Source organism: Chionomys nivalis, chromosome 3 (genome assembly GCF_950005125.1).
Source record: "Chionomys nivalis chromosome 3, mChiNiv1.1, whole genome shotgun sequence".
In the NCBI taxonomy this organism is placed as follows: domain Eukaryota; kingdom Metazoa; phylum Chordata; class Mammalia; order Rodentia; family Cricetidae; genus Chionomys; species Chionomys nivalis.
The window spans coordinates 71829046-71841795 of NC_080088.1; the positions used below are offsets into that span (position 1 = coordinate 71829046).

The 12750-nt window shown below is 47.4% G+C and overlaps 1 protein-coding gene across 3 annotated transcripts in view; it reads left to right on the forward strand.

Annotated features, from left to right (window-relative positions):
- Nucleotides 1-11493, forward strand: part of Etv5 (ETS variant transcription factor 5) — a 63169-nt gene extending 51676 nt beyond the window's left edge. For all 3 annotated transcript variants that reach the window (XM_057765630.1, XM_057765632.1, XM_057765631.1), the window contains 2 exons: nt 6370-6471; nt 10446-11493. In XM_057765630.1, the coding sequence (XP_057621613.1) occupies nt 6370-6471; nt 10446-10667 (324 nt within the window). In that variant the 3' untranslated portion in view covers nt 10668-11493. The remainder of the gene's footprint in view (nt 1-6369; nt 6472-10445) is intronic.
- Nucleotides 11494-12750: the final 1257 nt, after the last annotated feature.

Consider the following 12750-nt stretch of genomic DNA (forward strand, 5'->3'; position numbering starts at 1 on the left):
CCAGGCACGGCTCAGGACTGTGAAACCTCAAAGCCCATCTCCAAGGACATCCTTCCTTCAGCAAGGCCATGCCTTTGGGATCTCCCCCAAACAGCTCCACAGCTGGGCACCAGTGGGGCACGTTTCTTGTTTAAACCACCGCGGCCGATGCTGGATGTGAGTGAGGCTTTTGTGTTTCAAGTGTGCGTTGCCTTCTCGTCTTCTCTCCAGCTGGTGGGCACAGCAGCGTTCTTCCCATCAGTAGGTCAGTTTTCTGCATGTTGCCAAACGAACAGGCAGGGTTCATTGTAGAACATGAACAATATTTTAACACTCCTGGGGAGAAAAAAAGTGAGGGGTGAAGGCATGATACCAGGCTGTGTTCTTCCTTGTAAGGCTTTGGAAATGCTGTTTCTGCAGCACAGACTCAAACCTAGTCTGTTACAGCCCGCAGCTGAGGCTGTCTGAACATACTGTGTGTTATAGCCTGCTCCAGCCTGTTCCTCTCACCCCTAGTCTGTTACAGCCCGCAGCTGAGGCTGTCTGAACATACTGTGTGCTCCAGCCTGTTGCTCTCACCCCTAGTCTGTTGCAGCCCGCAGCTGAGGCTGTATGAGCATACCGTGTGTTCCAGCCTGTTAGCTCACCCCTAGTCTGTTGCAGCCCGCAGCTGAGGCTGTATGAACATACTGTGTAATGCATTTATCCTACTACATATTTCTTTTCCTTTTTAACATGAGTTTGTTTAATGTGGGTCTGCATGCAACACATGCACTAAATTCGTGGCATATGTGTGAAAGGCAGAGGACCACTTAGGGGATCAGTTCTCTTCCTGTGGGGGGGGGGGCTCAGGGATCAAACTCAGGTTGCCGGAATTGGTGGTGACAGCAGGTGCCTTAACCTGTTGCCGTCTCACTGACCCCACTACATACTTCCCATGTCTCTAAATGGTTAAAGTATTTATTTTATAAACATGTATGTATTTGTGCCTGGGTGTATGTTGGTGTACCATATGTGTGCAGTACCTATGGAAACCAGGAGAGGACATTGGATCCTGGAGTTACAGGTGGTTGTTAGGCGGTATGTGGGTGCTGGGAATCAAACCTGGATCTTTTACAAGAGCAGAGTCTTAACTGCTGAGCCAACTCCCCAGCCCGAGAATTAAATACTTTTTTTTTCTTTTTAAGTATGTTATGTAGGATCCTGGTTGTTGAGTTAGTGTAGGGTTATTATTGCTGTGCTGCTGTGATCAAACGCCATGACCAAAACAACTTGGGGAGGAAATGGGTTTTGTTGTTGTGGATTTGGTTTTGTTGTTGTTGTTTGTTTGTTTAACTAATGCCTCCACATCCTTGTTCATCATCCAAGGAAGTCAAGGCGGGACCCTGAAGGCAGGAGCTGATACAGGCCATGGAGGAGTGCTGCTCAGCTAGCTTTCTTATAGAAACCAGGACCATCAGCCCGGGGGTGTCCCTGCCCACAATGAAATGGACCCTCCCATGCCAATCACTAATTAAGAAAATACTCTTTAGCCGTGGTTCTTTTTTTTTTTTTTTTTTTTTTTTTTTTGGTTTTTCGAGACAGGGTTTCTCTGTAGCTTTGGTGCCTGTCCTGGAACTAGCTCTTGTAGACCAGGCTGGCCTTGAACTCACAGAGATCCGCCTGCCTCTGCCTCCCGAGTGCTGGGATTAAAGGCGTGTGCCACCACCGCCCGGCTCTAGCCGTGGTTCTTAACCTTCCTAATTGAGACCCTTTAATACAGTTCCTTGTGTTGTGGTGACCCCTAACCATAAAATTATTTTCATGGCTACTTCATAACTGTAATTTTGCTGCTTTTATGAATCATAATGTAAATATCTGGTATTCAGATCGTCTGAGAGGGTCGTTGACCCCTCCCCAAGGGGTCACAACCCATAGATTAATAACTGCTGTTTTACAGACTCGCCTGTCAGCCCAATTTTATGGAAGCTTTTTCTTCATTGAGGCTCCCTCCAAAAAGGAAACATTGTCACCATCTTTTTGCCCAGAACTTTTCAAAGAAAAACCTAAAACTGAACCCACGGCTTTGTCTTCAGTGAGTACCATGTCCCCATAGGACCCATTTCTGAACACACAACACAGGGAATTAAACCAGGCTATTAGTGCATCGCAGGCCAAAGGGAGTGATTTTTCTTTTTCATTTGGTTTAGGATTTCAAAAATTGTAGGTGGAAAAGATACACACACATACACACGCTCACTGGCCGACATACGCTTCTTTAATAGTGCGTGGTTAGGCAGCCACTGCTCCTGAGCTGGTACAATAGAAATGGGAACAGCCCTCTTGGGAAGCATCCCATTAAGAACTGCAGAGTGAGCAGCAGAAGGCAACAGCCTGACGCTGTGTTTGGAAGAAGGTGGTCTGAAGGCTGAGATAGAAAAAGAAGGAGAAAACGTGGAATAGAAACTTGGTCAGAAAAGGCAGGCTTCATTTAAAGTAGTATAAAACATGGGTTTTTGAGGCTAGGGAAAAGGTTCAATCAGCAGAGCGCCTACCACCCAAGAGTGGCGATTCCGGTGTGGATCCCCAGCACCCTTGAGACATCCAGGCAGAGCACCACACATCTGTAATCCCAGAGTAAAGACAGGCAGCTCCCTGGAGCTCATTGGCTGTCCAGCCTCATCAGATGGATGAGTTCCAGGGATAGAGAGGCTTGATTTCAGAAGGTTGAACAGTTGAGGAAGACGTGTAACTTGGACCGCGGGCCTCCCTGTGAGCATAGCACCACACGTACACACTTGTGTGCACACCATGTCTGTGGCATTCCCTGTCTCCTGTTTATTTGCAGACATGCTCTCAACGGGGAGTACTACAAACAGCCTCTGATTGGGCTCAGCTGTGTGGAGATGGAGCCTGAGCCACCAGCCGTGCTGGGGGGCCACTGCCCCACATAGGCTACCCCTTCCTCCCTGTTTTCCTAATAGTGTGGCCTGGCTAACGAGGTTTGGTGATAGGCCCATACCCTGACTCACTGAGGCTTTCGGAAATGGAAGGCAGCCTGTCCGTGTGGGCAGCTCTTATTGATTCATCTCATTCACAAACAGGAGCTTTTATGGCTTTATTGCCACCGCCTCGGGCCTGAGCACAGGCTGTCCAGCTGCAGGTAAACCTGGTTATGAACCTCAGCAAGGCTGTTATTGAATCTTCCGCTCTCCTGCCAGCGGTCAGGAAAATGATGGACAGATGGCAGAGGGCCCCTGCTTTCTTACTTTAATGAAGGAACCAATATTAACCCAGAATGCTCATAAATGCCAAGCGGCTCCCAAGGCACCAGGGTAAGGAACCAATATTAACCCAGAATGCTCATAAATGCCAAGCGGCTCCCAAGGCACCAGGGTGAAGCCTATGGCAGCCCTGAGCCTCTCTGTTGACTGAGCAGCAGTCTTCATTGTGGTGTTTTGGTTTGCATCAATGCATTTTTATTGTGGGGGTGACACGTGCACGCTTGCATGTGCTGTATCAGGGGATAGCCCACAGGAGTGAACTCTCTCTCTACCATGTGGGTCCAGAAGATCCAGTCCAGGGGAGCAGATGTCTCTGCCCACTGAGCCACCCCGCCACCCCACCCTTGTTTCTTGAGGAACTGCTTTTCTTTGCCAGCCTTGAGGTCCCTGGCGTGCTCATGCTCCCCGATGCAGAGCCCTTTGACATCTTTGGAGCCCTGAGCCTTGGCCTGCACAGTGCTTGATCTTTTTTTTTTCCCTCTTCCACGCCTTGTGTAACTGTGACGGCCCTGTCCTTGCTAATGTCAGGAAGATACCACCAGCTCCCAGGGAAAGCTGGAAGAACTTGTCAGGGGGAGCTTAAAGGGTGAAGCCGAGGAGGAAGCTGTTGGGGATGTAATTGTAGGCAGCTGTGTGGCTGAGTAGTGCACTCTGGGTAATTATCCATAATATCCATTACACTGCGCATGGAAATTGTGGTTGTAGCTCTGCGTTCTGGCAGGCCCCCTAATCAAATGTCTTTTGATCGTCACCCAGCTTAGCACCCTCTCAATTATGACTGACTCGGCTTTAATCTGGAGCCATTTTAACTGTGAATCTGCATTAATAGGAATATTTGGGGGGGGCAGGGTTGTTTGTTGAGCATGGCAGATAAGTGATACCATGGGAGGCTGGGCTGCTGGTGAGACCCACACCTTGTTCTGTGACCGCTTACTCTTAGAAGAGGAATAGGTGAGGTTCCCCCCCCCCCGTTAGCCTCGGCTCCCAAAGTGTGTATTCTATAACTTACTACTTGGGGAGCAGAAGGAAGAAGCGAGCTGGCAGTGTTCTCTTGCCTGCTCCTCCTAACACCAAATAGGGACAGCAAGTCTCCAGCCAGCTGCATCACGCATCGCTGTGGAGGGAGCAGTGTGGCAAGGCCACTGAATCACAGGGCACCAGCCTGGAGGATGAGTCGGTAGCTATAGCTACCAGAGCAGCTTGGAATCTGCACTTGCACGAAGCCTCTCTTCAGGAAGCTGTCGCATGCGCTGACAGCAAAGGGGTCACCATTCAAGCCGAAGGAAGACAGGGCAAAATCGTTTTCTACCACCCAGTGGAGGAAAGAGATGAAGCCAGCTGCCTTGACACTCCCTGTCACTTTTCTTTTTTTTTTTTTTTTTTTTTTGGATTTTTCGAGACAGGGTTTCTCCGTAGCTTTTTGGTTCCTGTCCTGGAACTAGCTCTTGGAGACCAGGCTGGCTTCTAACTCACAGAGATCCGCCTGACTCTGCCTCCCGAGTGCTGGGATTAAAGGCATGCGCCACCACCGCCCGGCCACTCCCTGTCACTTGTGGCAGACCCGTTAACAGCTCCAGAGTGTGACTTGCTGTCGAACCTTGCAGGACTGAGATGACCTTAGCAAATTTCTCTTCTTACCAGTATTTCCATTGATTTGAAATAGTTACCTTTGCCGGATAGATTGGCACACAACTTTAATCCCAGCACTTCAGAGGCTGAGATAAGTGGATCTCTGTGACTTGAGACCAGCCTGGGCTACATACATAGTGAGTTCCAGGCTAGCCCCAGCTACATAATAAGATCCTGTCTCAAATAAAAATGGCTGCTAAACAGGATTCGCTTTTAGCTAAATTTTGCCTCTGGGGCTTTTTTGCTTTTTTTTTTTTTTTTTTGACATTAGACTTGAACTGACAGAAAAAAAATGGAACAGTGGGGAGATCCAAGATTTGTGGTGGATTGCCCTGGTATAATTAGGACATGAGTTCTTCCTTCCCAGATCGTCTCTGGTATTGGCTAGAGGTCACTGTAGAATCCTGAAGTCAGGAGGAGTTTCTGTCACACCCCTGCCCCTCGAATAGCTGATGTGAACTTCTCTTTGTGTGTCTGTCTTAAAAGAGCAAGTTGGGGTTAGTGGTGGTGCGTGCCTATGATCTAAGCAACTGGGAAGCGGCCATGGGACGATGGAAAGTTCAAGGCCAGCCTGGGCAATATAGAGAGATCCTGTCTCCAAATAACACAATTTAGAAAAACATCAAAAGGATGTCATTAGGTGGTCTGTTCTGAAGTTTCCAAAGGTGACTGAAATGAAGACATCAGCCATCCCACGTTTCCACGGTCGATCTGCCTTGACAGCTGCCCTCCCAAGTGCGAATGTGAAAGTTTAGATGTGGAGATCAGAACTTGCTGCCCTGATAATTGAGTAGAGCCCAGTAGGAAATTCCCCTGCTGTAGTGCCTTTGCCCAGAGCTCCAATTACATCTCCCCATCCCTGCACCTCAAGTGGACCGGGTTGCTGTAATGCACTTTCGAGCTGTGTGAGAAGCCCTGTTAATTTTTCATTAAATGGCTAATGGTGCTGTGTGCTTTACTGTCCATCCTCAGGTCTGCGGGGAGGGAAGGTGGGATGGCAGGAGGCCGAAATGACCTGAATCCCTTTAGTCCATGAGCTGCAATAAGTAAACATCTCACAGCCCCTCTCCAATCTTATTAGAATTGAACTTCGGCTCTGCAGGCCCATTAGCAGCTCGCTAACATGTTCCTAATGTCTCAGGAATGACCGTTCTAATTATCCCTTATTGACTGCTACAGAAACCATAGCACTTAATGGCAATATGTTAATGGTCCGTGAGTATTGGTCAATAATTCATAAACTGAGAAATAGTAGAGAGCTGGTCTCCTCTGGGATGCTAACCAAGTCCTCTACAGCCTTACAGTGTTAGGAGGCATCTACCCCCAGGTCTCACCTCCCGAGAACTGTGGCCGAATCATCGCCTTTGCTTAGTATTTGATCTTGAGAGAAGTAAACGCTTTACTTTCCGAGTGAGAGAAGCCGTCGTCAGCCGGAACTGTTGAGTTATAGAACAGTCACCCCTGGGAATGTGTTTGCATCTTTGCTCTCTTGTTTCAGGTTGCTCGGCGTTGGGGCATCCAGAAGAATCGGCCAGCCATGAACTATGACAAACTGAGCCGCTCGCTACGCTATTACTATGAAAAGGGCATCATGCAGAAGGTGAGCAATTGCAGATGCTTACAGCCCTCTGCCGCTTTCAAGGAGAAAGTGACCCTAGCCTTGGCAATAAGGACATTTACAGTAACTAGAAGAAACCCGCGAGCCTCATAAGTGAGTCTGTGGTAGAAGAGAACCTAGAAACAAACAAAAAGACAGGAATCATAAGATGGTGTGGTACATAGCTACAATGTCGGCACTTGGGACGTGGAGGCAGGAGGATCAGAAATTCAAGGCCAGTTTCACCTACAGAGCAATTTCTAGGCCAGCCCAGGCTACATAAGATCCTGATTCCAAAAACTTAAAATAGAAAGGAGACAAATAGGGTATTTAAAGTAGTTTTAGGACTGGAGAGGTGGCTCAGCATTTGAGAGCTCTTGCTGCTCTCCAGGGACCTGACTTCAAATCCCAGCACCCCCGTCAGACAGCTGACAGCCTTCTGTAACTCCAGTCTGGGAGGTCCAACACCACAGGCCTCCACCGGTACTGTACACGCGATACACATAACACTCGGGTCCACATGCATACGTGTTTTAAAAATGGACACTTTTTAAAAAAAAATGCTTTTAATGTTGTTGAGTATATGACAGTTTTATGTGAAAGACACAAGAGGAAATTGACTTCCTCTGCTTTTCTTACGCTGCTTCTGGTTACAAAAGACTCAGACACTTGGGCCAGCTGCTGTTGTATATGTAAAGAAACACATGAAGGAATTGACCTAAGATTTCTACTCCACAGAGCTAGAAACCTTAGTTGTTTAAACATTTGGGATACAACCATCTACATTGTTGTCATCGCAGCAAGAAACCCTTTCAAGGAGTTAGAAAAATAGACAATATATTTCTCTCCTTTTTTTTCTTTCCTTTTTTTTGATTTTCGAGACAGGGTTTCGCTTTTGCTTTGTGACTTTGGAGCCTATCCTGAAATGCACTCTGTAGACCAGGCTGGCCTTGAACTCACAGAGATCCTCCTCTCTCTGCCTCCCGAGTGCTGGGATTAAAGGTGTGCACCACCACCCACCCAGCATCTGTTTCTCTTTCAAACCTGTGCAGCCTGTAACTTAAGAGACCCCAGAATTTGTCAGATAGCAGCTACAGTCATTCAGCATGAGGTTTTTCTTTGCAGTATAGAAATAAAGCCTATTTTGGAAAAGCCACTACAGAGTCCTCATTAGGATAGGGGGTAAGGGACCACAACCTTAAAATACCATGAGAGGAAGGTAGGACTGATTGTACCTTTCTTAAGTGGCACATATATGCTGTACGTCTCCCCAGAGTCTAACATTTACACACTGGGGCAGTCTTTATGACACAGATTGTGTATCCTTCTCTGAAATGCATAGAACAAGAAGCATTTAATGCTTTGAAGTTTAATTTTAAAAAGAAATTGGAGTATTTTCAGACTTCACCAGTTAATCTGTGCCTCTGTCCTACAGTCAATTTTAGGAGATTTTTATCTCCCCCAACCCATTTAATATCAGATCATATTTCCAATACAGGGGAAAATGTTTTATCATTTACTTTTCTGTTGCTCTGATTAAAACACCATGACCAAGCTGGATGGTGGTAACACAAATCCCAGTACTCCAGAGGCAGGGGCAGGTCTGTGAGTTCAAGTCCAGCCTGGTCTACAGAGTCAGCTTCAGGGCAACCAAGGCTATACACAGAAACCCTGTCTTGGGAAGAGGGAAAAAAATCAACATGACTAACGCAGCACATAGAAGAAAGGATTTATTCGGGCTTATGGTTCCGGCGGGTTTAAGAGTCCATGACGGTAGGAAATGGCAGACAGTGCAGCAGGAATGGAAGCCAAGAGCTCACCTCTTGGGCCACAAGCAGGAAGCTGAGGCAGCAAACTGGAAGTGGCACAAGGGTTTGAAACCTCAAAGCCCTTCAGCAGTTACATAGATTTGCCCCACAAGGGCACACCTCCTAAGCACACCCTAGTTAGTGCCACTAACTAGGGACCGAGCAGATGCCTGAGATTATAGGTGCATTTCCCGTCCAAACCACTACAAGTGATGTCATTCCTCAGTTAGTCCCAGAGCTCCAGATCAAATATGAAAGAGTGTAAATTCTAGGCACAGTAGCTTAGAACTAAGGACAAAGAGACTCTTGATTTCTGGGTATAGGAAAGCCCAGAAGTGCGGCTTTGGCTGGTTCATATAACTTTCTTTAGTAGTAGCCTGTTGGGTCATGTACCATTTCCTATCCCTTACAGTGAAAATGCAGGGCTCTGGTCCAACCTCAGGATAATAGACCTGAAAATCTCTACGTGATAATAATGTGCTCCCATTGCTTTATTGTTAACATGACTAAATGAGGTAATTTAAAGGTAAGGGGGCCTGTCAGTGTCAAAGGTGGTTCGTGCCCTCCTAAGTGAAACCGAGTTGAGACAGCAATGACACCAGTGATGGAAGCCATGTTGCTTTTGGATTATTGTGGTGCCATCCACCCAAGAACAGGATATAGAGAGAGCCTTGGTAGTACAGACTTGTCCCAGTGCTCAGGCAGGAGGATTTTAAATTCAAGACTAACCTGAGCTACATAGTGAGTTTCAGTTTAGCTTTGGCTACGTCAAAAAGACTCCACCTTAAAAATAAAAAAATACATAAATGAATGAATGAACAAACAAATGAATAGTCAGGATGATTAATTGTATCCATCTGCTGCCCCTAGGGCTTGCTTTGGTGCTTGTATTCTCTGTGCTGATAAGCATGATCCCTGATTTCTAGTATCAGAGTGCCAGGGAATGTTGACACAGATGTGCGTTGGTGACTGGAAGAAGTGCCGCTGAGGATCAGCTGTAAGGGCTCTGGGATGTCTGGTTGTCCTTCTGCCTCTGGCTGCACCTGCAGCTACAGCAGAGTTAAGCCCAAGAGATGTGAGATCTCAGCAGAATGACAGATCTGGCCTAACCCACCATTGGGGTGTTTTAGTATTGGTGTGCTTTCGTAATCAGGAATTGTAGCTGCGGTCCTACAGTGCCTGACAAATTTGCCTGTTCCTTCTCTCACTGTTACTGAAGAACCAACAGCCTGGGCTAGCAGCATGACAAGGTCCTGGAGTAACAAAGACCTTTGGGTTGTACTGTCACCAAGTGCAGATGTATGTGGAAACTAAGGCGGGAGAATTTTAAGCCCAAGGCCAGCCTGAGCTGCACAGTGAGTTTCCAGTTTAGTAGACGCATGCACAAGCAGAAGTGTCGGGAGCAGGGTGTGGAGCTTGGAACAGACTTAGGTCCACAGAGGCTGTCTTAATCTTAACCCAGGCTTGGGAGATTGCTCAATGGTTAATGTTTTTTCCATGCAAGAGGGCTGGAGTTCAGATCCCCCAGATAAATAGTACATGGGTATAGGACTCCCTTGTAATTCCAGCCTCAGAATTCCACTGTGTCAATCTCTAAAGCTATTTCAGCAAGCTGTGGGTTTGACTGAAGAGTCCCTGCCTCATAGAATAAGGTGGAAGAGTGATGAAGAAGGCTGCTGGTCGCAGCCGTGGGCCTCTGCACATACGGATGTTCGCGCGCGCACATGCGCGCGCGCACACACACACAAAGAAGGGAAAAGTAGCAAGGGGCTCCAAACCTTTCAAAATAGCACATCCATCCTGGGAAAACTGTAAGGTTTGGAGGTCACTGGAAATGTGGGTCTGTCATCTGCATTGTGTCTTTAAGTCCCCATATCTCCCCTAATGCAACCAGGCTGACTGAGCTGTCAGTGTAAGACAGTGAGGCTTGCTGCTGAAAGAGCTTAACAGGCTTGCATTTGAAATTCAAATGCCATCTTCTATAATACTGCACTATGGTGTCAACAAAACCCTTGGCAGGTAATAGGTCCCTGAGATGTGATTGGAATAATCAGCTACTAATTAGCCCTTCCATTCTTGACTCCCTGAGAGATTAGCCTCTTAAAAATGTCTTTGCTCAAGCCCCACACCCTGTCCTAGCTGAGTCTTGCGTTGTGTGCTCTAATGCAGGTGGCCGGGGAACGGTACGTCTACAAATTTGTCTGCGACCCCGATGCGCTTTTCTCCATGGCCTTCCCAGACAATCAGCGTCCCTTCCTGAAGGCAGAGTCAGAATGCCCCCTCAACGACGAGGACACCCTGCCACTGACTCACTTCGAAGACAACCCTGCTTACCTCCTGGACATGGATCGCTGCAGCAGCCTCCCCTATGCTGAAGGCTTCGCTTACTAAGTTTCCGAAATGGCTGAGTGGCCAAACCCTAGAGCTAGCAGTCCCCATTCAGGCAAATGAGGGCAGTGGTTTTGTTTGTGTTCTTGGCTGTTCCTAAAGCTTGCCCTTTGAGTATTATCTGGAGAACCCAAGCCATCTCTGGATTGACACCCTTAAAGACAAATAACCTTGGCTAGGGAGTGGGGACAGGGAGAGACAGAAAAACCACTACGTGACTGGTGATTCTGAGATTTGGTGAGAAGAGATGAAAGTGGAGCCTACTTGCCATTGTGGACAACATGTGCAGAGCAGTCCCTTGTTCAGATTAGTGCCCACGAAAGGGGGCCGAGTGTATGACAATCCGCCATGACCATGGACTACTAAATGCCTTTATATAGAAGGGCTTTGACTTGCACAATTCTATGGAAAGAAACCGCACACCCATAGGAAAGTCGAAGGCTCGGTTGGGGAGGCTTGGATCGTTAAGGCTTGAAATTCACAAAACTCCTGGAGCTTAGTCTGAAATGTGTTCCCCTTAGCCCAGAACTGGGGAGGCCGGGGCGGCTGTTAGCCACTCCATGGTTCTCTGACCGCCACTCCCCTTGAGCCTTCAGCCAGAGTGGTCACCAAGTAGATCAAGCCCCTCTCATCCCAGTCACGTGGCTGAGTGCGGATGGCTTTTCATTTTAGAAGAAAGACTAACACTTGACAGTATTTTGTTTCGCTTTGATTTAGGGGGATCATTTTGTTTTGGTGGTTGTTTTGGGAAAAAAAAGAAAACAGTTTCTATAAACTGATTTTTGTAGTTTTGGTATTTAAAGCAAAAAAACAAAAAACAAAACAAAAACTTTTTGGTAACTGCACTATGTCCCTTAGGCAGGGCCGTGCCCACTTACGAAGACATTGCAGCTTAAGAGGGGCTCGACTGGGGCTTCCCTTCGCCATGTAGAAGCCTGCTTGGTGCACTGTGCACCGGACAACCTCTTGAAACATTGCACCTGGTTTGTACATTCTCGAAGTGTGCAGGGCAGCCTGGACACAGCTTCGACTCTCTGTGTATAGTTCTCCTTGCTCACTAACTTGCCCTCTCTGGGAAGCAGATGTACATACTACACGTCATGTCCACTTAACAACTGGGTCACCTGGTGGGAGCCGTATAGGCATCGTCTCTGCTTTCTTTTCTCTTTCCATTTTGGACCTTCACCCCTGCATAAGGGTTCCCTTGGATCTGAAACTTACCTGTCACAGGCAGGTAAGATAGTGCTAGCTCGCATTCTGGCTTTCCTGCTACTCGTTTTTACATTTTTATTCTGATTGCTGTATTATATTGGGAATGTTTTAAACATCCATACTGAAGAGGTATGAAAGTCGGGTCCGGAGTGGAGGGAAAGTCACCGGGGAGCGCCGGCATCTTGCTGCCCGCCTGCCACCCTTTTGACAGGCCTGTTGTTCTTGACACTCCACATGCGTTAAGGGTGTCTCTCTTGTGCAGGACCCAGAACTGACTGGGGGGGGGACAGGCTTTGCTGTCCTACACTGAGGCACTCCGTAGCCCTCTCTTGTGAAGAGCTTCACAGGGACGAGGGGTGCATTTTTATAGCTATGGGAAACCAAGGTTTTCCTCTTGAAAGCTAGTCAGCCCTCAGAGGTGTCAAGCCTGAAGCTTGGGCCTTAATTAGCATTGTGCTCTAAGGAAAGGCCTCTTCCTAAAGGATATTTATAGCTTTCTAATCTACACATAGCCTATACATAGATGCGAGATTTACCCAGCCGGCTCGAGATTTATTTGTTGTAAATGCTGTATAGATTGCTTTGTTTGTTTTCCTTTTCTCCCTTCTACTGGTTTGGGGTTTTTTGTTGTTGTTGTTGTTGTTGGTTTTTTTTTCCATGTTTATGCTGTTTTATTGGGTATGAAAAGAACCTTCTGTAACCTGAGCTGCCCCTCCCCTGCTGGGACTGCACAGCCTATGCTGTCGAGGGACACAGGACAGCAGCATCATTTGCATTCCCACTGGACTCATGTGCCCCCCCAAATAGATGTTTCCTTCAGGGTTGTGGGGGCTGTTCCATTCGTTCGCTGCTTTTCCAGAGTGTGGAAAGTCTA